Here is a 26,818-nt window from a genome sequence, read left to right as displayed (position 1 = left end):
GGGTACTGAGAACGCCTTACATAGAAGGGGACGGTGGATGCAAGTGTGAGGACGCCAGGGTGTCCAACCGCTCGGCTACAGAACCGAGCCTGGAGTGGAGAGCTCACCGCGCTGCACAGTCGGGGAGCTGGAGTCCCTGAGTGAGGACTGGGGTTCTGGCACCGTGATCCCATCCTGCTCCCCTGTTCTCTGCTGTAACAGCACATGCAAGGCAGAAATACACTCAGATAGTTTCAGGGAACAGCAGTGGTAGGGAATGTACTTTTTGGACGATAAACGGTTAACTTATTAAGGACTCAACAATTGACATGATAAATTTCACTATTTTAATGAAAAGGGGCTTTATTGGTAAAGTATCCCAAGACTGATTTGAATTCACGCTCAAAAAGCCCTACTCTTCATATCCACTCTAGGCTGCGATGCAGTTGATGTCAAATTTAGGGTTGTCCATCATCCCGCCGAGGGCACTGTGGCCCCAAGAATGTGGCCGGCAAGCAGTTGAAATCGTGGGTGCCAGTGTCCGCGGCACGGGTGCTAATTGGCCTGTGAGAGCTCACAGTAGAGAGCTTTGTGGAACACGGTGCCAACCAGCATTTTCCCTTTGTACACAGCGGCCACCGTGCTGCCCTGTAACACAGTGCCATTTTCTGCATAAGCCACTGTCACTTTGGGCTCTTTGGATAAAATGTCCTGGATTCGAAGCACCTATCAAAGCAATAACAGGTTAATATGACACTAAGTTTAGGTTCACACTAGGTCGCACACCACAACTTTCAGCATCAGGTCATTTCTCTGTAAGAAGCCATTTAGAGCAGTCATACTTTGTTCCAAAATTTTACATTTCAGACACCCATTTCCTCACTTGCAAACCAACAGGTTTTGATCATGCGATTGTTTGTTGGTTTGTTTGTTTCATTTATTGAAAGGCAGAGAAGTAGACAAAGGGAGATCCGATGTCCTTAGGTTCATTCCCCAAATGTCTACAAAATCCACCCAGTCTTGGTCAGCCTGAAGCCAGGAGCCAGGAACTCCGCTCCCAGCAGTCACAATGAGGAAGAGGAAGCTGGCAAGGAATGGGGTAGTGAAGTCCCAGGCTTCCGCTGGGTCACGTCCAACAGGCAGAGGCCAAGTTCCTCCCAGATGGCCTGCTCCACACACAGCTCCCTTCTCTCCTGGCTTCTGATAACCATTTCCTGCTCTCTTGCTGGCCCTGGAATTTGCATTATTCCCTTATACACTAGGAGTATCCTTTTACTCAAGTCTCTTCAAAGTACCATCTACGTCCTGCCTAGACTCTGACCAAAATATCCCCGTAAGTCCTTTCATTTCTAATCACTTAGATCATCTATACATGTGTCCCCCTTTATTTTTATATACAATTGAGAATTGTTTTTCATGAAAAAATAATAGCTGAGAAAAAATTATCACGGACACAACTAACTTTTCAAACTGACCTCTGATGCAGGAGGATTCTTTGGGTCATAGTAGAAGATTCGCATGCCATTGGGATGACAACCAACCCAAAGGTCCCCTGTCACAGGATCCACGGATATGTTGTCCACAAGAGTGTTAAAGTCGAGGGACTTGCAAGGTGCAAACAGGGAGAGAAGGAAAGGCAAAGTGAAAACAATGCAGCTACAGCCTTGTCGGTTTCTGGTTACCACACAGCAGTGTCCAGGGACCGGATTCAACAGCGCGAGGGAACTCCTCTGGCCTTCTGTCCGTGCCAGTATTTTGTTCGTTTCCAGAACAGATGGGGCAGGCAGAAGAGACGGAAAACCAGGGAATACTGGTAAAAGTTAGATGCAATCATTTGAACTAACATGTGTCCCTGAACCTAAAACTAGGAAAAGAAAGTTTTTTAAGTGCAGCATAAACCAGTTGCTTCTAAAACAGCATGCACAAATGATATTCTTACAAGCATTCCGAACACAAGCAGGAAACATACATTCATTTCTGATGAGAACCCAGATGAAATGTAGGCTCTTTAATGGCTAATGATAGGCTGTGCAGCCAGAGAAGAAATGACCACCTAGGGTCTAATCTTTGCCTTGGAGTTGAGAAAAAGTTTGTTCTTTAAGTTCCGCGATGTTATTCAACTCCCTGTTCTCCTGCTATTTATTCTCTCCATATAAATTGGAAGCGCAGGATGACTGCTCGGATTGCTGTTGCACCTTTACATCAGGATCGTAAATAATACCAACGATTCTTCATTCCACCATGCATCATCTTGGCTGCCTTCTACCGGAGAGAAATCCCATCTATTTGTTTACCTGTAGCTCTCACTGGAGAAACAATATCTCCCATGTACCTCAGAGTCCAGCGTGCGTTAGTGCCTGGAGACCCAGGAAGTTACTGGTGGTACTCACTGCAAAGGCCAGCGTGTGGGCACGCAGCCACTGCTGCCCCACGCACGCTACGCAGAGTGAGAGCTGTCCTCACACGTCCGCAGAGGGATTAGAGGGCTCGGGCAACATGGTGGGGCCTCATGCTCACCTTCCTGCACACCTGTCACGCCTTGCCTTGGCAGCAGGCCAGGTTAGGCAAAGGAGGCAGCTGAGCAAGCCAATGCCATTCAAAAGCTCCAGGATTGCCTCATCCCACTGCACCCCAAGCCCCCGTGTCCCCATGATGCTCTGACACATGGATTTCTGTGAGGGAAATGTGTGAATGAGGGCTCTGCTATTATCTTTGGAGGGGGTAGCCACTTGGTGAATTGCAAGGCAGATGAAAGCTAAGAAGAGAATCGGGCCCGGGGGAGTTGGGTGAGAAGGACGTGGAAACCCGGGGTCCCCCCCATTCAACATGAAGCTGCTGAACCCCTACCGTGCCCTCTGCATGCAGGTCGGCACCTGGAAAAGCAGTGTCCCCTGCAGACCTGGTTGGTGCCAAGCAGGAGCTTGGATGCCCAGCAGTGATCCATTCCCGGCCAGGAAATGAACTCTTGCCTTTCGAATAAGTGATTCCCAGCCGTGCTAGCACATTACAGCTTGTGTGGGACCACACGCATCTCACTCCCACTGAGCCAGCTGGGAAATTTTGCATTTTTTGCTCAAGAAAATTTAATCAATTATTCTCTTTGAAAAACTGTTTTCTGGGTTAATCTCTTGGTTTGTAGAGAACGGAGGCTCATGCTCACTGAAGTGTGAGTAACTCATTGCCTGAGTCTTAGAAACTCTTTTGGGAGTGTGGGGCACTATTTTTGTTGTGGTGAAATATACATGCAATTTTGTAACAACCATTTTTAAATACAATTACAATGTTGTGAAACTATCAACACAATATATTTCTAGAACTTATAACCATTCCAAACACAAATTCTGTACTCGTTCAACAACACACTCCCCATTCCTCTCTTCTCCTAGGCCCCTGAGAATCATCATTCCACTTTCTGTCTCTTTAAATTTGTCAAAGTACTTCATGTATGTGGAGTCACACCATATTTGTCCCCTTGCGTGTGGTTGATCTTGCTAAGTGTGACATTCTCAAGGGTCATCGATGTTGCAGACCTACCAGTACATCACTGCTTCCTGGGGATGAAGGGTAGTCCGTTGCATGGCTCTATCATGTTTGGCAGGAGATAAACCCATCCACACTCATCTCAAGTTTTACCATTAGACCCTGTAAATTCATCTAAATTGTTTACCTTCTAATGTATGAATTAACTGCTGTTAGTCAATATAATCCTTCAAATGAAAGACTAATCCTACTGAATAGTTATGATGGGAACCAGGCATGAGCTGTGACCGAAAGTGGGAGCCAGACGAGAAATCAGCCTTGGCTTAGATCTTGCCTTGGTGGGAACAGAGCCCTAGCCTTCTTTGTTGAATGTGCATTGAATCGATTTCTATGATAAAATTCCCTGACTTTCAATGTATGTAAGTATCTATTGTGATAACCACTGTTCGTTTGTAGTCCATCAGCCAGTATGAGTGTGTGAAATTCCATTTTACTTCAGCTGATACAAACATACCCCTTTTAAAAGTCAAACTGTGAGGTGCCGTGGCTCACTTGGTTCATCCTCCACCTGTGGCACCGGCATCCCATATGGGCGCCAGGTTCTAGTCCCGGTTGCTCCTCTTCCAGCCCAGCTCTCTGCTGTGGCCCGGGAAGGCAGTGGAGGATGGCCCTGCACCCACATGGGAGACCAGGGGGAAGCATCTGCCACCCATGGGGGAGACATGCATTGAATTCTGGGCTCCCAGCCTTGGCCTAGCCTTGTCTTGGCTGTTTCAGACATTTGGGGTATGGAACCAGAAGATGCCCCCCTCCTCTCTGATAAATTAATAAAAGTTAATATATATAAAAAGAAGTATATTACATATGATATATATTTAATATGTACAATATACATATTATATATATGGAGGCTGTTTATTTAGCTGTTCCATTAACATAGAAAAGGGGAAATGGAAGGACATGGAAGGACAGCAGGGAAAAAGACCCAGAAGGCCACTGCCAAGCTTAAGCATCACAAGGGCAGAGAGAACCTACGCCCCACAGGTGTGAGTGTGGTTCACTGTTCTCCAGCCTGCACTTGGGGAAAGTGAGCAACACACACCTAAGGATGCTGGTGGCTTTTAATAAAGGAGCGAAAAATTAGCTCTCACCCACTCCAATTAGACAACCCTGTTTTCTTCACTTTTAGTTTCACAACTCAGAATCTAATTATCACTCTGCAAACTTATAATGTTAATACATCTTACCTTCAATGGAGTTAAAGTCCAATTAGCGTGCTTTTCATACACATGGATCTTATGAGCCAGCAGTTCAGCTATATAGACATACCTTCAGAGAAGAGAGAGCTACATCAAAGTACTGGATATAATTGGAATTCAAAAGTCACAGTGGGGTTATAATAACTGCTAGGAAGAACTTTTGCTCAGGGATCGGGAATAGAGCCTATCTCAAAGCACACTAAATTCAGAAAAAACTCAATGAGTTTCCAATGCACAAGGGGGGTTACGGTCTGGAAAGTTATTTCTAAAGGGGGGAACCTGCTTGTTCCTAATCAGTGTCAATGGCAATCAGACCTAACACCAGCTCTTTCTTGCTAGAAGCAAAATGTATAACAGTGCTTCTTTCAGTTTGTTAATATAGCAGCAAACCCCAGGTTCTGCATTTCGGGGGATATGGAGTCTCGAAGGGAGGGTGCAGGAAAGTGCTGTGACAAGAGTTCCTTATTTTGATGAGAAGCAACAAGATGCTTGGCCAGGATTGACAGAAATCTTCCTCGCCTTCATGGCCCAAGTCTGGTCTGGACCCTGTGGATTCAGTACGCTGTGCAGACTTCAATGCTACACATCACAAAGTCCATAGCTCATGGCCATGGCTCATGGACTCAGCACTGTGCATTTCAGATCATGAAGAAAAATGACTGCTGGATTACCTTCTATGTTTAAAGACCAGGAAATGATATGAACCAGTGAGGATATCAATGTTGCTTTTTCTAGATGTTTATTAACAAGCCTCTGAAATTCTTGGTGATTCAAGATGAGAAAAGACAGCTGAATGGACATATAGATTTTGTGTATATACCAATGGTACCCAATGGGTGGGCCCCCATCCAATGCTAATATGTGAATTGTTTGTTGCAAAGCCAGTAAGAAATGATTGTACAAATCAACTAATCAGTAAGGACATTGCTTAGTTAAGTAAAGGACATACTTTCATCATGGTGAAACTTCCTTTTTTAAAAAAAGTTAGACATTTTATTTATTTGAAACAGAGAGAGAGACTACAGGCAGAAATGTCTCATCTACCAATTCTGCACCCCTCCCCCAACCCCAACCCCACTGCCAAATGCCTGCTATAGCCAAGGCAAGGGCAGTCCAGAGACAGAAGCTGAGAAACCAATCAGAGTCTCCTGCATGGAAGGCAGGGACTTGGTAAAGGAACAGTGCCTTGATTTACTCTTTGGCACAAGTTACTTGTCACAAACCAGCACTATTGATATGTATGCCTACACACTACTAATCCCACTATATGAGGGTACTTCAGAAAGCTTATGGGAAAATGGAATTAAAAGATAAATTTCTTTTGATGCAAATTTTGTCAAGTCCATGCATAGTTTTTCTCATAGTATCCGTTTTCCATGAACTTTTTGAAGTCTCCTCCTACATTCAAAATTCTTCCTTCCAAACAATGCTGGTTAGGAATAGTGAATGTTTGTCTCAGTTTTCTCTCTTGAAATTTATTATTTTTTTTCTGAAGAAAAAATACAGTGTGGCTTCACAAAATATAAGACTTTCATTTGATAAATCTTACTCATTAAAATATTAAGATATTTTACATTTCTCCTAATTCCATGAGATGTAGCATATTACTTAGAAAAAGATTATATTTTGAAGACATCTAATAAGACTCTGAGTAAATCCATTATGTTTCAAAGAGTGTACATACTTGCCGTCTGGTGAGATGTTGATTCCGTTAGCAAAATCAAATCCTTCTGCCACTACTCGAACATCATTGGGACTATAATAAGTAACAAATGACCACGCTAATCCCAAATGCATTTCCCAGGATTTTAAGTAAGGGTCAATAAAATAGTGATCATTGGTAGCATAAAAGTGTTCAGGTCCCACAGCGACAATGTCATTCACACTGCAATTAAAACAGAAACACACAAACATATTAGAGGTGAAGGGATTGTACACTGGGATTATGACTTGGCACTCATTAATGTCCATTCCCAAAATCAGCTTATGGGATGGAGCCTTCACACTGTTGGGATAATACAGAATTCATATGAAATCATTCTTATGCCAGCCTCAAAAATAATAAATGCTCTAAGAAATTCTAAAGGAGTGATCACAGCATTGTAACACAAAAACCCTATTAGCTCTATCTTAAAAATAGTGTTCTGGAATGTGTGTGTATGTGTGTGTGTGTGTGCAGATGTACTATAGTCTGTAGATGTGAAATTAGACCAGGAATCATTATCAGGGTAAAATGTAGCTGTGCTCATATAGCACTGACTCCCAAGAGTCCCTGACTTCATAAAGCAGTAGGAAAAAATAAATCACTGACCTGTCAGCCTGGAGACTTGCATTTTAGTTAAAACTGTGCTACTAGGAGCTGTGTGTTGTAGGCAAAACCAATCCTTGCACATGCCATGGTCTCAGTTTCCCTAACTCTAAGAAAAGAATGATGTAGACTGGCCCATCTTTCAGCCTCAAAGTTTCATGGCTCCAAACTGGATAAAACGTCTGTGAACAGGAATGCTCAGAAACTGGATGCCAGGGTTTTTGTTCTCTCTGATTAGGATTCTCTGGCTGCTACTGGACATGTAACACATCTGAGTCTATTCTTCTGCTTTAATAGGTGCAATTGCAAACACATAAGGAGTCCTCCTGTGCTGATTGAGGTGACGAGTGTTCCCCAGGGCTGTGATCTGGGAGAACAGGATGCCATCTACTGTGGAGGACGAATGGCCAGCCCACCAGCTCTGGGCTCCTGGGCAAGCTAAGCAACACACAGCCCCTCCGTCTTCTCATCTGTAAAGACAGGTTAAATGATTTCCCAGAGTCCTACAGCTCATTAAGAGAAGAATCTGAATTTGTGGAGTTACGGGGGGAATTACAATGAGACGATGTCTGTTGTGTGTTTTGCAGGGAGCCTGGCATTCAATAAATCCTCCACCAATGGTAGCCACTATCCCTACCTGGAAATAAAAAGGTTTAGGAATTTAGGATTGGTCTGAACAAGCTCCAGACATAATTCTGTAAGCTGGTTTTACTCCTGCTTTGTTAAAAGTAATTTGCTGAAATTCATGTGGCTTATGATGATTTGCTTATTTCTCATCTACAGGAACATAGTAGAAAGGTTTAGAGCAACCGCTTTGAAAACCAGTGACACTGCCTGCTATCGGCAGGGGCTGTAGCATGCTGCTATAACTTACAAGCCTGGGTCAAAAAGAACATGAAATAATTCATGAAAAGGCCCTGTGTCATGCCTGGCATATATTAAACAACCAAAAATAGTAGCTGTGCTATTATTAAAAATAACATTCTTAACTTATAATAATAGATTTAGTACTTGGAATATTAATGCCAGAAACAACAATAAACACAAAGCTACACCTCAGTCCTTGGGTTCTGAAGGCAGAATTCCAGGTAACTGTGGCTCTCTGGTTATTTTCAGTTTGGCTAGGCACTGCCAAAGACCAATACTTTTACAAATGGCTCAGAAAAAAAAAAAATCACACCCCAGGAAACTAGACAAACCTGAGATTTCCAAGATTAAATAGTGAAACAAAATAAATTTTCATTATTTTCATAGCTCTGGTGGCTCAGGATTCAAGCTATCAAGATTAAAATCCCTTCTGCACCATTTAATGATAGTGTCACACAGAGTAACTTAAGAAATATTGCAGGCCTCGGTTATTTTTTCTAAATTCACAATAGGTGTAATAATAAAACCTAATTTAGAATGTATTTCTATACAGTCAATAAAATAGCTTGTTTAAATTGGTTAGTGTAGCATCTCACTTGTATCTAAAGCTTGTGAAGTTGTTTCACCATTGTTACCATGAGCACAGCTTCTCAGTTCCATGTATTATTCCCCACATTAGCTCTGGCCTTCTTCACATTATCCAATCATTCATGACTTCATTCTCTCCCCCAAAGTATATTTGTTGAATGAATGCATGAATATGTTCTTCCACCAAAAGACTTCCAGGCTTGTGGAAAAAACTACTCGGCCACTAATGGCCTTTATCCAGTAACTCAATTTCTCTCCCATCTCAGTTTCCTAGTCTTCAAAACCACCAGGTAAGAAAGGTGAGGAGGGGCCGGCGCTGTGGCACAGTGAGTTAAAGCCCTGGCCTGCAGTGCTAGCATCCCAGATGGGCGCCGGTTCAAGTCCCAGCTGCTCCACTTCCGATCCAGCTCTTTGCTATGGCCTGGGAAAGCCGTAGAAGATGGCCCAAGTCCTTGGGCCCCTGCGTCCATATGGGAGATCTTGAAGAAGCTCCTGGCTCCTGGCCTGGGATCAGCTCAGCTCCAGCCACTGCAGTCATTTGGGGAGTGAGCCGGCAATGGAAGACCTCTCTCTCTGGCTCTACCTCTCTCTGTAACCCTAGCACTTTGCCAGGCACCTGCAGATGTGCAGTAGAGATTCACCAATAACGAGGCAGTCAAATGCTGCATATAAATGACACAAATAGAGGTTGGGATTCTAGAAAATCAGAATAATCAAGAGGTAAAAAATGTTTTGGAAGATAACGTCAGGTTTCAGTCCTAAATTCCTAACTGGTCTCGTAAAGCACATATTCACCAGACAAGTCAGGAAGTTGTGTGTTGGGGATACTTGTCTGTACTCTTGCCCCCGTATGTTATATTGTTAAGGAGCCTAAGATGAGTGAAGTGTTACTTTAGATGTGCTATTATGTAAATGCTGTACAGCCAAACAGCAGTACAGGCAGCACAGACAGGTCCCAGATGGGGGTCTTCTCTTAAATATTCATCTCCAACTCACATAAACATCTGACATGCTCTGCTTTATAATATAAACAGAAATAAATCAACTCAAGCTGTAGAATCTGTCTATGAAGGTTTGTTTGGGTTTGAAACAGGAGCAGAATTTTTTTCTTGGCGAAAGCTCGAACAGAGATCCTGAGGTCAGGAGCCAGCAGCCAGCAGCCATCCTGGGAAATGAGGAAGAAAATGGGACTTCTTCGGGAGGACTGGAGGCCTTAAAGGTTCTGCCCAAGAACATTTGGAGGAGTCTGTGGTCACAGAAAGGAGAGCCGAACCAAAAGGCCAACCCGTAAGTGGGTTAACCACCAACTACTGTTAAAGAAAAATAGAAGCCGCATTGCAGTACCTAGGCAGAAGCTTGTGTCTGATGGTTTTCAGATGCAAAAGTGATTTTTCTTTTTCTTGGAATTTAAACAACTCCACTGTGGACTTTGAATCTGGATGGTTCACCACCATCAGGTAGACGATATTATCTGAAAGGAGATTAAAAACAAAAGATCGAAATGTTCACTGTGCTCGCAGCTGTCAGCTCTGCTCCAAAAAGCAATTTCAACTCCCCTCCAACTAGTACTTAGGATGTCAGGCAGATGGAATATTTTCATCTCCTTGTAGAGAGAAGCATTTGTGATTACTCCAAAGAAAAGTGGCTGAAAGAGGAACCAGTGACAGTCGCTAGAAACTCAAAACTCCACAGGGAGAAAAAAAATCCCTGACTTAAGATGAGCCCCACTGACAATACCATTCCAAGGAGCGAGTTACGCTTTCTCGTTCAAATGGTCTTTGCGAGATGCAGAGTTGCGATAAAAGGGATAAAAAAGTGCAGAAACTGCTAATACAAGATGTGTTCAGGTATCATTGACACAGTGTGAGTTGACAAGTAACATGAAGAGTTTCTGGGAGACAGGAACAAGCAGAAGCAGCTTCTTGGAGTCAAGGTGTCTTTGGGACACAAAGGAGACCAGTTTCGCCTTCAGGAAGGCGTGAACCAAGTTGGCTAAACTCAGAGCATGCTCTCTGCTTAAGAAGCAGTAAAACTTTAGAAACCTCTGACATGGTCAAGTTGGTGTTTGAAGGGGGAAAAAAAAGTGCAAGGTGTAGCAGCTTGAAGCGAAGCAATTTGAACAGAGAACCAGCTGAGATGCTTCATGAACCCAGTCAACAAACAGGTGTTCAATTTCTTTGAGTTGGTGTTCAAATGCTGCAAAGGAAAATAAAATTGCGTGAATGGATAGAGAGGCATGGGGTGTTTTCTTCGTGGGGTCAACAATGAAACACGAGAGCAAATCCTGTGGATTTCTAGGGAAAGAGCATTCCAAGCGGAGGGAATATAGTATACAAAAGGCCTGGGGCAGCAGCTCCACACACATTCACTTAACGGGAAAGCTGGAGCTGGAGCTGGAGCTGAAAGAAAGCAAGAGAGGGAGAGTGGGAGCGTAAGCCATAGAAGTAGGGAGCAGGCATCAGTCTTGCTAAGGCTTAGGGTACAGACCAAGGGTGTATCTACGAGTTAAGTGCCCAGAAGGAACCCCAACCTGAGGCTACAGCAGTCATGCAGGCAGGTGGAGAGAGAGGCCTGGGCCAGAGCATGGCTCTGACAGAGACAGGAAGGGACTTGGACAGAAAGTGAGGGCTAAGGCGTGAGGGAGGCAGAAACCAACCACCAGGGCTGATAACAACCTGGTTTCATATCTTGTACAGCAGATTCTCTCTCTCTCTCTCTCTTTTTTTTTTTTTATATATATAGGCAGAGTGGACAGTGAGAGAGGGAGATAGAGAGAAAGGCTTCCTTTGCTGTTGGTTCACCCTCCAATGGCCGCCAAGGCCGGCGCGCTGCGGCCGGCGCACTGCGCTGATCCGAAGGCAGGAGCCAGGTGCTTCTCCTGGTCTCCCATGGGGTGCAGGGCCCAAGTACCTGGGCCATCCTCCACTGCACTCCCTGGCCACAGCAGAGAGCTGGCCTGGAAGAGGGGCAACCGGGACAGAATCCGGCACCCCGACCGGGACTAGAACCCGGTGTGCTGACGTCGCAAGGCGGAGGATTAGCCTGGTGAGCTGTGGCGCCGGCCAAGCAGATTCTCTTAATCTGCAGTCTATCCCAAGGAAATAGTCACAGAAGATGCGTGCATAAGGATGTTCATTTTGGCCTTGTTTGCAATGAGCTTAAAGATGGGGAGAACCTAATATCCACTAGCAGATGAACACACAACTGATTCGCGAGTACCCCACACGGCAGCTCTGAGCGCACTGCCATAAAAGATAACCCCTGATGCAGTACTCGTTGCAAAGGAGATGGACAGAGGTACTTTGTGTAATACTCTCCCCACTTTTATTTTTGAAAGTATATACCAAACACTATGCTTTTTACACTTAAAAATATTTTAAAAATAAAATGTAATGCTAACCTATGAGTGAATGAGTGGCAAGGCCACTGAAGAGAATGTACAAGGAGGCTTCACAAAGTTGGTGGGAAAATGGAATTAAAACATAAATTTAGGGGCTGGCACTGTGGCTAAGCCTTCACCTGTGGCATCCCATATGGGCACCAGTTCGTATCCCAGCTGCTCCTCTTCTGATCTAACTCTCTGCTTTTGGCTTGGGACAGCAGTAGAAGATGGCTCAAGTCTTTGGGCCCCTGCACCCATGTAGGAGACCTGGAAGAAACTCCTGGCTCCTGGCTTCGGATCAACCCAGTCCCGGCCATTGCAACCATTTGGGGAGTGAACCATTGGATGGAAGACCTTTCTGTCTGTTTCTCCCTCTGTGTCTGTAACTCTACCTCTCAAATAAATAAGTAAAATCTTAAATGTGTGTGTGTGTGTGTTTATTTTGGTGCAAAAGATTCAAAGACCATGTGTAGTTTTTTTAATAATAGACCTTTTCTGGCTGGCACCGCAGCTCACTAGCCTAATCCTCCGCCTGCGGCGCCGGCACCCCGGGTTCTAGTCCTGGTTGGGGCGCCGGTTCTGTCTTGGTTGCTCCTCTTCCAGTCCAGCTCTCTGCTGTGGCCTGGGAAGGCAGTGGAGGATGGCCCAAGTGCTTGAGCCCTGCGCCCGCATGGAAGACCAGGAGGAAGCACCTGGCTCCTGGCTTTGGATCGGCACAGTGCACTGGCAGTGGTGGCCATTTGGGGGGTGAACCAGCAGAAGGAAGACCTTTCTCTCTGTCTCTCTCTCTCACTGTCTAACTCTGTCAAAAAAATAATATATATATATATATATATATATACCTTTTCCATGAACTTTTTGAAAACTCATCGTGTGTGTGTGTGTGTCTGTGTGTGTGTGTGTAAGGAAGCTGTATAGCAAAGAGGTGGAGAAGAGAATAGAAAATGACGGAAAATGATTTCTGACATTTGGAGTTTAAGGTGCTACAGGAGAGGAACTCAAACAGAAGGCTTGCAGTAAAGGAGTTAAAGAGTTGAAGAAAATAATACCTGTATTTAGAGATACTCTAGGAAGCAGGCACAGTGACACTTGTTTAAAATTTCTGAAATAGAGAAATAAAGAGGAGCTACAAGATGGAACCTCTGGGCCATGTCAGAGAACCGGCAATGATGACAAAGCGAGGAGCAGGGGAGTAAAGCTGAGGTCGGATCAGAACCAGGGTACGTCGGGGCACTGGAATATTGGGCGGGAGAAGTTTTCTCAAAGAAAGTGGTCGATAGTATAAAGTGATGTGGCGGGAGGGAGGGAGGGAGGAGAGGAAAGAAAGAGACAGAGGAGTTTCGCAGTAAGGAACCACTGATGACTTCCAGGGTAGCAAGTTTAGCCACCCACAATGGGAAAGTCGGGAAGGAGGGCTGAATGAGGGCTCCTCTGATGAGGAAGGGGAAGCAAGGAGTATACACACTGTTCGCAACCCTGGCCTTACACTTTTATCACCTGGACGACCTTTGACAGGTGCTACTGTCCAGGCCTCCCTAGGATCCACTGAGTCACAGAATCTTTGAGTCGGAGGCCTGGTCTTTCAGAAACACTCCAGATGCTTCTGTGTGCACCGGGGTTGAGATCCTAGGCAATGACAGTGAATAGGGAGGAGGAGATGGGATGAGGCCCTAAGGGATGAGGGCAACAAGTCAGGCATGGAAATGTGGAGGAGCACTGTGAACCCCGAGCAGAGGAACCACGCGCGGGAAGCCACCGAAGGTGACAGGGCCGAAGGAGAGCAGCCCTGTGCCTCGCTGCCGCCAGACCCAGAGCTGCAGATGCCCAAGGTTAGAAAAGCCTGCTCCCAAGAATGTCCACATCTTTAACATCGTCTAAAATGCAAATCCCGTAACGGTTGGGAGTACGCATTGTTATCACAGTGGTTTCAGGGATAATGTGAAGGCTGGCATTTTACAAAACTGAGTGTCAATATTTTAGCATCTTCCAGCATTTAAGTAGTTTTAATATTGTATTTAATTAGAATGAGGGTAGATTTAATACCTAGAATAAGAGCGTTCGTGATAATTATGTTTTCATTAGCTGAGACAAAATATTCATTCATTGGAATGTTGTATTTATTTTAAATTTGATTTATGTATTCATTCATTTGAGACAGAGAGAAAGAAACAAAGAAAGAAAAAGAATTCAAGATCCTGTCTGTTGGTTCATTCTTCAAATTCCAGGATCTGGAGGCTCAATCTGGGTCTCCTACACTTGACCCCTCACCAGCTACCTTCCAGGGTGCACACTAGCAGGAAGCTAGAGCCAGGACTCAAACCTAGCCATTCTGATAGGGGGTGCAGGTGTTTCGACCACTAGACCAAACACCCGCCACTGTATTTTCAAATTTTAAAAAAATAAACAGCAAATGGAGCTGCTATTAGGCCTAGTGGCTAAGAAGCGTGTTAGAATGCCCACATCCCACATTAGAAGAACTGGCTTCAACTCCTGGCACTGGCACTTGATTCTGGCATCCTGCTGATGTAGCTCCTGGGAGGCAGTGGTGAGAGCTCAAGGAGCTGGGGTCCTGCCATGCACCAGAGAGACCTGGATTGAGTTTCTCCTTCTGGCTCCAGCTCAGCCCATTTCCAACTGTTATGGGCATTTGGGGAGTTAATCTGCAAATGAGAGCTCTCTCGGTCTCTCTGCCTCTTACATAAATAATATCAACACAAAGGTGGAAAAAACCAGTAAATATTGTTACCTTCATCTGTGAATGTGCTAATCCCATGAGGGTTAAATGAAGATAAATCAAATGTACTTCCAGTAATGCCCAGTTCCAACACTACTGGGTCTTCCTCATTCAGGTCCATTAGAAGTATCTTTCCAGACTTATCAGGGTCAAAGCTCATTATTCCAGGATATTTTAATCCCTTAGAAAACATGAAGGAGAGAAAGCAGCCCCGTTATAAAGACTTCCAATGCTGATGGAGCAGTGGACGGGACACAAGTTCACACCATCTGCCCCAGGTCACAAGGTGCCAGGGCCACTTGTGTATCCTCTTACCTGGCATGTGCTGTAGACCCACAGAGACCCTAAAAACTACATGCTCTCCACAGCCACCCCCACAAACCCTCCCATCACCCAAAGCAAAGTCACAGGTACCACACCACAGTTTCCAGCCCACAAGAACGTGGTAGGACTGCCCAGTTTAACTGAAGGTGGGCACTGATGTACAGAAGCCCTCAACTGGAAAATACTCTAGGACACAACAGGTGCAGCACTCACGGAGCTGATGAAAGCCAGTCCATTGGGCAGTATTTCCAAGTCTTCAGAACCATTGTCTGGAATAAAAACGTACAACCATTGAATATTACTGCATGGAGCTGAGAGCCCATGTCTCCATCACTCATTTGAAAACAGGGCTACATATTAGCTCTTCTTTGACAGGTTAGAATAATTCATTCTTTCATTTATTATTCAAATTGGTGAAGTGATTACATAGAAATGTAAAAGATTCTGATAAACAGCTTTGTTACAAATTGATGGACTAGAACCTTTTCTTCAGAATCTGAAATCACTTACATAAACTCAGATATCCACAAAATGTACAAAAGGTAGGATTATTTGGAAGTAGATTGCTGTCTTTCTAAAGATACAGAGTTAACTAAACTACAAACATATATTGATATTACATAGTTCCAAATCAATTAAACTCTTTGAAAACCATATCAGAAGTAGGAATGTATTTTAAATGCTGAAGTTAACAGGAGGATACATTTCAGATGATCAAGGACTTACATTTACTGGTGCTAATTATAAATCTCAGTAAAATATCATTGTCTTCAAGTTATACTATATCTTCCAGTTTATATATATCTTCAAGTTTATACTATAAAGTACATGAAGATTTTGACTTTCAATTAATCTAGAGATAAATGAAATATGTGATTTTGTGTTTATACTCAGTGGAAATGTCTTTTTTTAAAGTATACAGTGATATTTGACATCAATATATTATTTATTCTAGAAAAAGTAATACAAAGTAGCCAAGTTCACTGATAGTAACTAAATAGGTCTTCTAGTCTACCATTCTGAGCCTTAGTCAAGGGAGATAAAAAAATTTAAGAAAACAAAAATAAGACCACCAAATGCAACAAAAGCATGGATTTCAAACACATTGTCCTCAAATAACAAAGCCCCTTGGTTAAACCAGACAGGGACTTGAGCCTGGAACACTCCATGGGCTGTCTACCAGTTGCTAGTCCCCTGCTTTTTCATCTTTGCTGAGAGTAGATCCAAGAGTTACTTTCCCAGCTTCCTTTGCTGCTACGGCACCAACCTGCCCTTCAGCTCTGCCTAATGAGATCTAAGGAGAAATTTGTAGGGAGTTTCTGGAGAAATTTCTTCCTCTCCAATTTTAATAAGAGATGCATGCAGAGAAACTGTGTGGTAATTGCAAAGCCCTGTGAAAGTTCTTTCTTTTCTCTTTTTAAAGTATTTTTCACTCACTGCTTCATGTTTGTTCCTCTTTCTTCCCTTTCCTGCCTAACCTCAGGTTAGAGTCCCATGAAACCAAGCATGCTTCTGACCATGACTTTTGGTCTACTGATCAAACAAAAACAATCAAAATTGCCAATACCTAGGCAAAAACATTGCTGAAATCAAAAGTCAAACAACATGGAATTTATAATTAACTACTGGCTTAATCATCTACACCTGGTTCAAAGTTCTATTTTTGAACAGAATTAAATGCATACATGAATTCAATAGAGAACTAATACTGATAGTTCAAGAGAGACACTTTCTCCACTCACATACGTACCAATCCCTTTAACTAAATTACAGTTAGGAAGTTCCACTGGAGTTACTTCACGGTGAACATTAAATCGTGTTCTAGAAGAAAGGAAGAAATAAAACACACATAAAACTCTTCAGAAATTAGAATTCAATCACAAGGGTGAGTAGCCCACAAAGTTCTCCTTTACTGTTTTGCCTTGGTTTCAACCCAAGTTAGTGGCTCCTGGCATGTGCAATTCTCTCAAGGCCAGAGCAAGACAAGTAGTGTCCTCTGGGCACAACAGTCGGTGTTTGTGTAGCAGAGGCGGTCAGACACACACAAGAGACCCCTACTGTCCTGTCCAGGGCTCTGTGCACCTTGACAGAAAGTGTTCTATCAGTGATGTGAGAAGTTCTGTGTGGAAAGTTGGATTGAAAGGCGTCCTGCTTCAAGTTGATTCCATGGTTGGGTAAGGGCTGCTGACAAATGGGCCTTCATTCGTCTGCCCAGTCGGCCTCCCCAGCCTGAACTGGGCATTTGCTTTCAGATGTAGTGCCTGAAAAATGCAGGTGTGTTTAAAGGATTTGTAGCTTCAGAAAATCATACCCTGTGGTAGCTAATTTGTAAAGTATATTACAAAATCCTTAATGTATATGAGTGAAATTCACATCTTGGGATTTGATTACTGTTTTTAGCCCTTGTCTATATTCCTGTAGAACAGTGGTCTTTCTACTTTTTGCTTCTTGAACTCTTTATTTAGTGGAGGATTAAGCATGTGTCATAAAGTAAATTAGAAATATTTTAGTGCAAAAATTGAAGGAAAAAAGGAAGGAACGAGCTGAGAGAAGGGAGGGAGGGAAGTATCATTATTTTCTTAGAATTATATCTATTAACTACATGGAGTCTGTTCTGTTTATATAAATAAAAGGGAGTGTATTTAGTGGGTACACCCTTTAGCTAATATTAAAGTTTTCATACTAATTTGTTTTCTCTTAGAGACATTCTGGTTTTATAATAAACATTTTTTAAAAAATATAAGACCATATAACTATGTAAATACAAGAGAAAAACAGTTTTTTTTTTTAAAAAGAGAATCATCTTTTCATTTCTATTTCATTTACTTAATGCTCTAAATTGAGTTAGTGAATATTTGAGTAGGAACTCAAAGGACGGACAAAATGTGCAGGATGAAGGTTGAAACCAAGGAGATTACAAGAGGAGCACAGAAGAGAGTGAGAAAACACTTGTGAAAAATGCCAGCAATCACAACACTCCCTTTTCCACATAGCAAGAATAAGCGTGCTGAGGCTGGTGTTGTGGCCCAGCGGATAACGCCTCTGCCTGCAAAACCAACATCCCATGTGGGCGCCAGTTTGAATCCTTAGATGCTCTGCTTCCAATCTACTCCTAGCTAAGGCGCCCGGGAAAGCAGTAAAGATGGCCCCAGTGCTTGAGCCCCTGCACCCACGTGGGAGACCTGGATGAAGCTCCTGGCTCCTGGCTTCAGCCTGTCCCAGTCCCAGCTGTTGCAGCCATTTGGGGAATGAACCAGCAGATGAACATTTCTCTCCCTCTCTCCCTCTCTCTGTGTAACTCTGACTTGCAAATAAATAAATCAATTTTAAAAAAAGAAAGAAAAGAGGGGCCAACACTGTGGTATAGTGGGCAGTGTAGTGTAGTGCTGCCTGCAGTGCCAGCATCCCATATGGCTGCCAGTTTGGGCCTGGGCTGCTCCACTTCCAATCCAGCTCTCTGCTGTGGCCTAGAAAAGCAGTAAAGATGGCCCAAGTCCTTGAGCCCCTGCACCCATGTGGGAAACCCCGAAGAAGCTCCTGACTCCTGACTTTGGATTGACACAGCTCTGGCCATTGTGGCCAATTTGGGGAGTGAAACAGCTGATGGAAGACTCTCTCTCTCTCTCTCTCTCTCTCTCTCTCTCTCTCTCTCTCCGGCCATTGTGGCCAATTTGGGGAGTGAAACAGCTGAAGGAAGACCTCTCTCTCTCTCTCTCTCTCTCTCTCTCTGCCTCTCCTTCTCTCTCTGTGTAACTCCATCAAATAAATAAATAAATAAATATATATATATATAAAAACCAGAATAAATGTGCTTCCTGACTCTCAGGGTTCATTAATCAGGATGGGTTAATGCAGGACAGTAGGCCTTTTTTGCCCCTATTCTAATTCATACTTCTCTCTCCTGGAAGGTGACCTCTCATCTGGACAAGATAGAATAATCACAATACAGGGAGCCCAGTGAGGGCAGTGAGGCACTGAATCTACACCCTCTTGTTTGGGTTCCAGTTTGGAGCCCAAACAAGTCATATGTCAACAGAGTAATCATTGTGATTATCAAGTACTGTACACAACTCTTCCTATCTTCAAACACCTTCCCTTTCTTACAAATGACAAAGATGAAATGACTGAGCTGGGATTGGGACTCAAGTATGAATACAAAGCTCACATACAGTCTCCTAACCAGGAAATTCATAGTGCTGAAAAGTTGCAGGAAACACCTCAAGACTCACCTGCATTATTCTCAAATTACCATAAAATATCTCGCCAAGGCCTTAAGCCCAAATGCTCCAGGTCTACGAGATAAGGTTTAATGCCTGGGAGATGTTCCTGACTCACAAGCTTCTGAACTCTGTCCAAGAACACCACCTTTGCTGGGAACTATTCTGTGAGAAAGTCTTTTCAAAGGAAATGAAGAATCTTTAGTTGTGCAGTAAGAAAAGCATTCTGGAGGACATTTGGCATAGACACTGAGTTGCCAGTTGAGACTCCTGCATCCCATAATGCAGCTTCGGGGTTGAGCTCCAGTTTGTCTACTTCCAATCCAGTTTCCTGCTAACGGGCACCCTGGGAGATAGCAGATGGTGGCTCAAGCATTTGTGTCCCTGCCATCCACATGGGAGACCTGGATTGAGTTCCAGGCTCCTGGCCCAACCCTGGCTACTGAGAGTATTTGAGGAGTGAACCAGTGAAAGTAAGATTATGTCTGCCTCTGTATCTCTCTCTTTATGTATCTTTGATCTTCAACTAAAAAAAAATTTTTTTTTTTGACAGGCAGAGTAGACAGTGAGAGAGAGAGACGGAGAGAAAGGTCTTCCTTTGCCGTTGGTTCACTTTCCAACGGCCACCACGGCCAGCACATTGCGCTGATCCGAAGCCAGGAGCCAGGTGCTTTTCCTGGTCTCCCATGGGGTGCAGGGCCCAAGTACTCGAGCCATCCTCCACTGCACTCCCTGGCCACAGCAGAGAGCTGGCCTGGAAGAGGGGCAACCAGAACAGAATCCGGTGCCCCGACCAGGACTAGAACCTGGTGTGCTGGCGCCGCAAGGTGGAGGATTAGCCTATTGAGCCACAGCGCCGGCCCTAAAATAAAAATTTAAAAAGGAAATCAATTCTGGAACTTTGCTTGGGACTATCATCCCCATCATTGGTTGACACTGCACATTTCTTCAGTCAATATTCCTTTATGAAGCCTAGCAAGTCCTGTTCTAGGGGTTTTCTCACATGCTTCCTCATTTAAAATCCTCTTTAGCCACCCTTGAGAAAAAGATTAATAATTTCCTGGTTTTATATGTAAGAAAACTAAGACAGAGGGCTAGCTAATGTGCATTGGTTGCTTACTTAAGAGGGTAAAGTTTGGGCTTGAAATTCGAGATGTCATGATCCTGCAACCCATTCATACTTCTTTTCGTTGTCTCACACTTCTCCTTCCACCTCAAATTTCCTTTCCCTCCGTTCACGACATCTGCAACTGCTCCTGATCTTCCATGGCAGGAACACTCATCTTCATGATACATGCATCCATCAAGTCTCCTACCATGTTGTTTGGTCTTGTTGCTCTCAGGACACTCTGAATTAGGTGTGTGGACACAATATCCTACCCACCTCTATCCCTGCCAGCAGGAACGAAACATAGCAGAGAGCCAGTGCTTGGTAGGAGTGCCCTGAATTATTTTATGGCGATACAAGGCTAGTGCATCAGACTGAGATCGTTGGTAAGGGAGAAGGGATGGTTGGAGGGTTATTTGTCCTTAGCTCAGGGTTTCAAGAATGTAGAATCATAGTATGTTCTCAAGTATCATTCATTAGATTTCACAAGTGGATTTTTGGGGTCACTTATTACAATTATAAAAGCCAACATTAACAGTTATATTAGGGTACCTGTTTTATGCCAGATTTTATACTTTATTATGATTTGTATTATCATGCCACAATTTTCAGGCAGTGAGGCAGGCTGGGACTTTTTTTGACATGAAGTGGTAAAGTGACCAGAAATTTGCAAAATGAGATCCAACCCAGTGATCAGGAACCCACACTGCCCTCCTCCCACCATGGTCTGGGGCCTGCAGTGGGCATGGGGTGCCGAGACATACCGCGAGGGCTACTGCTCGCTGTGCCAGCCTTGAGATTTCCTTCTGAGCAAGGGACACACAGAGGCCTCACACATTACCAGGGGTAAGTGTCCAACCAGAGGTTGGCACAGATAAACAATGTGCAGCATTCCATACTCCCAGAAGATCCTGTTTTTATCTTGGTCCAAGGCCATCCAGGGAGTTGCCCAGTATGCTCCCTGAAAGACTACATGCAGCTGACCGCAAAGATGGGTCGGAGGGGCTGGCGAGTGGAGCAGCTGTTAGGATACTCCATTCTGGAGCGCCTGGTTTGGGTCCTGGATCTGCTTCCGATGCCAGCTTCCTGCTAATGTGCACCCTGAGAAGCAGCAGGTGATGACTCAAGTAGTTGGATTCCTGAAACCCACATAGAAGGCCTAGACTGAGTTCCTGGTTCCTAGCTTTCACCTGGCCCAGCTCCAGCAGTTATGGTATTTGGGAAAAACAGAGATGGAAGATCTCTCTCTCTCTCTCTCTCTCTCTCTCTCTCTCTGGTTTTCAGATAAATAAAATAAAGTTGCAAGTACAGACACACACATCCACATCCACATCTTCAAAGGCGCTTGGCCCAGGAGAGTTTCGCCAATTTCTTTCTCTGTGCTGCTCTCCCCTTGAAGGCACAGGGGATCCCCAGAAGGCCCCAGACTGCACCCCCACCTTGCGTGCTCCCTCAGGTTCCCTCCTGCCTGAGCCTAACTCCTTGTGAACTCCTCATCCCCACTCTTCCCACACGGCATCTGAGGAGAACAGAGCGCGCTCTGGTGATCCGCTTGTTCCTAAAGCCCCAGCAGATCTCTGCCCTTATTTGTCCTGGGCAGATTCAAGATCCAGGGCACCAAAATGGGGACAAAGGTCATTTATGGATCTTCCGGGATCTCTTGATCTGGTCCCAACATAGGCAATGACAGTATTTGGATATCCTTTAGAGAGGTGTGCATAGAAATCCTCTGGGGAGTTTTTTAAGTAATTCTGGGTCAGGAGTGTGTGGTGAGGCCTCCTTTCTTGCTTGTCTGGCGAGCTCCTAGGTGATGCTGGTGGATAAACCCCTCTGAATACAGTGAGCACTTACGGCCTCCAGGATGATAAGAGCAATTTCCATCTCATCTCCATCGAACTACTGCAGGAGGCTCCACGATTGTGTATCTATCTATCCATCTATCTATTATTTCATTGTTTATCATCTATCTAATTTCCTTTGGCAGCAAATAGTACCATGATTAATAAAAATTCACAAACTTGTATTTTTATATGATATCTTACTTTTTTTCTAAAGAACCATGATAACTTTTTTTTAAAAATCATTGATTTATTTGAAAGGCAGAGTTGCAGAGAGGCAGAGGCAGAGAAAGAGAGGGAGGGGGAGGGGCCTTCCATCTGCTGCTTCACACCCCAAATGGCTGCAATATGTTTACTATGGTTTTGGGGCCTGTGCTGTGGTATAGCAGGTAAAACCGCTGCCTGCAGTGCCGGCATCACATATGGGCACCAATCTGAGTTCTGACTGCTCCACTTCTGATCCAGCTCCCTGCTGTGGCCTGGGAAAGCAGTGGAAGATGGCCCAAGTGCTTGGGCCCCTGCACCCACATAGGAGGTCCAGAAGAAGCTCCTGGTTCCTGGCTTTGGTCTGGCCCAGCTTTGGCCATTTGCAACCATTTAGAGAGTGAACCAGTAGATGGAAGACTCTCTCTATCTCTTTCTCTCTTTCTCTCTCTCTGCCTCTGCCTCTCTGTAACTCTGCCTTTCAAATAAATAAATAAATAAATATTTTTTAAAAATCCTATTCTGAATGTGAGCTCATAATTAGTCTATACACACATACTTTTAATTCAAAATGTTCAGTTTAATTTTTATTGATGTTTTACTTCAGAGTAAATAACAAGGTAATATTGAATAAGACTTTGAGACTATGGCAATATTTTATTATATGATAAGACTTTAAACCCTATGAAAAAGTTACCATGAAAATTCTGATGATGGTTTCCAGATTTTAAGTACTATAAAAAGTTACTATGAAAACTCCGATATAACCTTCAAACACTCCCCCTGCCTTGAGTAGCCCCTATCAATTTATTAAATACTTCACAAGGAAGCATGGAACTCTCATTTATTGAACAGCTACTATGTCCCTGGCATGGTTATTACCATTTCTAGCAGCTAAGGTCTAGAGAGGCAAAGCGATTTGCCCAAGACCCTATATTCAAGGAGAAGAGCCAGAACCAGAACACCGAACAGCTGCACCAGGCGCTTCCTCCCCACCAGACCCCCACTGGAGCTGCCCTCCCCTCGTGGGTATGGGCTCCCACCTGCTCCGGTTCACACCCAGGGTTCCTCTCTCTCTTGAAAAGCTCCAAGCCTGAAGGTTGGCACCAAGCTCCCTTCCAGACTCGCACGCTACCAGGGTCCTCCCAGGTTGGGTTTTGGGGGATTTTAAGGCAGGTGGACGAGTGCAATCCGCAGCCAAGCACACGGATCTTCATGAAACGCAGGCCCTCACACCACTGGCAGTGGCCGCCCAGCCCATCCTGCAGCCTGCCGGCAAGGGTCTGAGCACAAGAGGCACATACAACTTGGACACACATGTATGGACCCTCTAGGGGGTGAGCATCAAGCTGCCCGAAGATTTTGTTAAGAACTTGGTTTCTCCTTGTGGGGTGGGGGTGGGGGGTCTTGGAGCTAGCTGATAGTGGGGTGCAGCGGGGAGCTGCAGCCCTCATGCCAAGCCAACTTACTGGAAAGAAGACTTCTGTCCATCGAAGAGTGCCAATCCCAGCCCCAAGAGCGTGAGCGCTGTCAGTTTAGCCATGGTCAGGGCAGACTAAAGGCTGGACCGGCGCGAGCACCACGGGCTGGGAGCCTCCTCCCGCCTGCAGCCAAAGTCCCGCACCTGCAGCCCGGGCTTAGCCCGCCCCGCCCCGCCCCGCCCCGCGGCCCTGGGCTCCAACGCTTAGCAGCGCGCCTGGAGCCCGGCTTCGCCTGTGGCTGCCGCAGGAGACCGAGAACAGCTCCTAGCAGGGTCAAGCAGGGAACAGGAAGCAACCTGGAGGAAACCGAGAGCCGTGGGAAAGGAGCCCAAAGACTTGGTGAGGGCTCGCTGTGCGCCGGCCAAATCCTAACCCGTGTCGCTCAGAGAGGTTCGGAAACCTAATCGTGGTGACTCAACCAGCAAAGGACGCGAGGGCCCCCTGTGGCTGGAACCCCCAAAGCCTACGTGTGTTCTCCGCAGGCTCCCCGCGGATCTGAACCTGCTGCCGGCCTGGTCCGAGCGCCACTTCCCCCTCCCTGCTGGCACTGGTACAGTTCATTCACGCCTGTACTGGGCATTTGGTGAGCCCCTGCTGGGCACCAGGCACTGCGGGAGATGCGGAAAGTCTCTATGGACCTCACATCCCAGTTAAAAAAGGAATAGGGTGTGTCGTGGACATGCGCCTCTGTTATGGGGAAAAACAGAGCAGCCAGGGGCTTAGGGAGCCGGGGAGCTGCCCTGTAACACTGGGGAGCCGCCAAGGCCTCACTGGCGAGGGGCCGCTCCTGCAAGGACTGGAACGAAGTGCCTTTGTCCCCATCTCTCTGAAGCGGTCCTGGTTTCCCCAGGGACAGCCCCTGCTTTGCTCCGGGAGCCTCGCCTTCTCAAGGCTCCTGATCCGGTTCCACACCCGCTGTGTGTAGTAGCCGTCTCTCCCTCTTTTCTGGAACATGGCCCTCCCAGAGCAACATGCTTCAGTTATCACTTTGAGTTTTCTGGGGTAAATACTCTTTCACATTCTAACCAGCATCCTCTTTCTTGACTCCTCCTGGAAGACTTGCTCTTAATCCTTGAGCTTGTGTGGAAGGCATCCAACCATCACTGCAGATCCGTGGGAAAAGCATCATGCAGAGTGACCCACTAAGGCCAGGCTTCGAGCCAGCTCCAGCAAGGAAACACCCATGTTGAGGAAAGCCATATTGGACTTTGAGATAAGCCCAGATACCAAGTGAATAGGACACAGACACCTGGTTGACCTTGGTGGAGCAGAAGATTCTACCAGTGGACGTTGGATCACAAAATCCAAGAGAGGGGAGTGTGATCTGTGGCCTGTGTGGTTATGATTGAACAGAATTAAGGCAAAGGAGTATCCACTGGGTTCGATAACATGGATGCAATGGATAATTAATTTTTCAGTTTCTTATTAATAAAAAAGAATAGATTTCATGTAATATGTGGGTACAATTCTAAGAACCTAATGATACTTCTCTCCCTCCCTCCTCCTTCCTTTTTTGTTTTTCCCTTTAATTTTTGCAATAGCATGCTTTCAATTTATTTTATAATCACAGACCTAACACTTCACTGAATAGTGTTAAATAACAGCAAAGTCTTCAACTGAGTCAAAGGAGCATGACCATATTAGAATAAGTGGAAGGAGAGAATGGGAAGTTGGAGATAACTAGAGTTAGTTGTAAACTGACATTGGGGTAGGACTCAGCAGGCTGCCTCATTGACGTTCCCCTTGGAATATCTAATAGTCTCTTTAAACTATGTCCAAAGCAAACTCTTTTTAAAAAAGATTTATTTATTTGAAAGACAGAGTTACAGAGAGAGAGGGAGGGAGGGAAAAAGGGAAGGAGAGAGAGAGAAATATCTTCCATCCACTGGCTCACTCCCCAAATGGTCACAAATGGCTAGAGCTGGGCCAGACCAAAGCCAGGAGCCAGGAGCTTCTTCCAGGTCTCAAACCACCACCCATAGGGGATGCCGGCGTCACAGGTGGCATCTTTACCTGCTACATTACAGTGCCAGCCCCCAAAGCAGAACTCTTGATCCCCTCCCTCCAACTTGTCACGTCCTCTGTGTTTTTACCCAATAAATCCCATCACTACCATCGACTTGCTCAAGCCCCAAGCCTAGACATCTTTAATCCATCCTTTTTTTTTTCTCACATCCCCTTACACAAATATATTAGTTCCTAGACTCTGCTGTTTGTATTACTAATCTGCTACCTAACAAGTTAGGCCCAAACCTAGCCATTAAGAATGGATGTTTATTATTTCTTAGATTCCATCTGTCAGGAACCCAGTCATGGCGTAGCTGGATATGTCTCAGTGGTGTTATGGGTTGGATGTGGTTTGTCTCTTAAGGGGTTCATGTGTTGGAACCTTGATCCCTAGTTTGGTGATATTAACAAATGGGTTCTAGTAGGAAGCCCTCGCATTACTAGTGCATTTTCTGGAAGGGAATAAGGTTGTTCACATGGGATCCTGAGTTAGTTCTCGAGAGAGCAAGCTGCTCTAAGAGAAAATCTGACATATTAATGGCTCTCGGGCTTGCTGTCTTGTGATTTGATCTCTCCCTCTCTCATGTGCTTCTACTATCTAGTATGAAGTTCTCACCAGAGCTGAGCTGATGCTGATGCCATGCCCTTGAACCTCCAGAACTGTAAGCTACACATGCCTCTTTTCTTTGTAATGTTGCATAGCTCCAGATATTTCATTACAGGAACAAAAGACTAACACAAGTTGGTAGCTGAGTTATCAGCCAGAGTTGCAATCTCATCTGAGGGCTCCACTAAGGTGCACAGAAAGTGAGATCAGCCTCCAAGATGATCACATGTTCTGGGCAGGCTCCTTGCCACATGGGCCTCTCCAGGAGCTGCAGCAGAACATGGCTGCCTCCCCCCAGATGAGCAATCTCACAGAGCGAGACAGCATGTCCCCCAAATGAAAGCCAGAATCCTAGAACAACCAAACTCCAGAGTTTGCAAGCCTCTGTTTTTCTAGCGTGGACCAGAGCTGTGGGAGTGGCTCTGAAGCTACACT

The 26,818-nt window shown here is 45.0% G+C and overlaps 1 protein-coding gene across 1 annotated transcript; it reads right to left on the bottom strand.

Moving 5' to 3' along the window:
• Nucleotides 1-371: 371 nt before the first annotated feature.
• Nucleotides 372-23,879, bottom strand: PON1 (paraoxonase 1). The gene is given in 9 exon segments (NM_001082297.2): nucleotides 372-705; nucleotides 1,455-1,583; nucleotides 4,707-4,788; nucleotides 6,403-6,603; nucleotides 9,826-9,952; nucleotides 14,610-14,778; nucleotides 15,135-15,190; nucleotides 16,672-16,742; nucleotides 23,758-23,879. Coding segments are annotated over 9 exon segments (1,080 nt in total). The 5' UTR covers nucleotides 23,832-23,879; the 3' UTR covers nucleotides 372-534.
• Nucleotides 23,880-26,818: the final 2,939 nt, after the last annotated feature.

The sequence above is a fragment of the Oryctolagus cuniculus genome, chromosome 16, assembly GCF_051225735.1.
Source record: "Oryctolagus cuniculus isolate XC-2025 breed Fujian yellow rabbit chromosome 16, ASM5122573v1, whole genome shotgun sequence".
Classification (NCBI taxonomy): Eukaryota; Metazoa; Chordata; class Mammalia; order Lagomorpha; family Leporidae; genus Oryctolagus; species Oryctolagus cuniculus.
The sequence above is the reverse complement of the archived record's forward strand: the minus strand, read 5'-3'. Positions and strand labels throughout refer to the sequence as shown.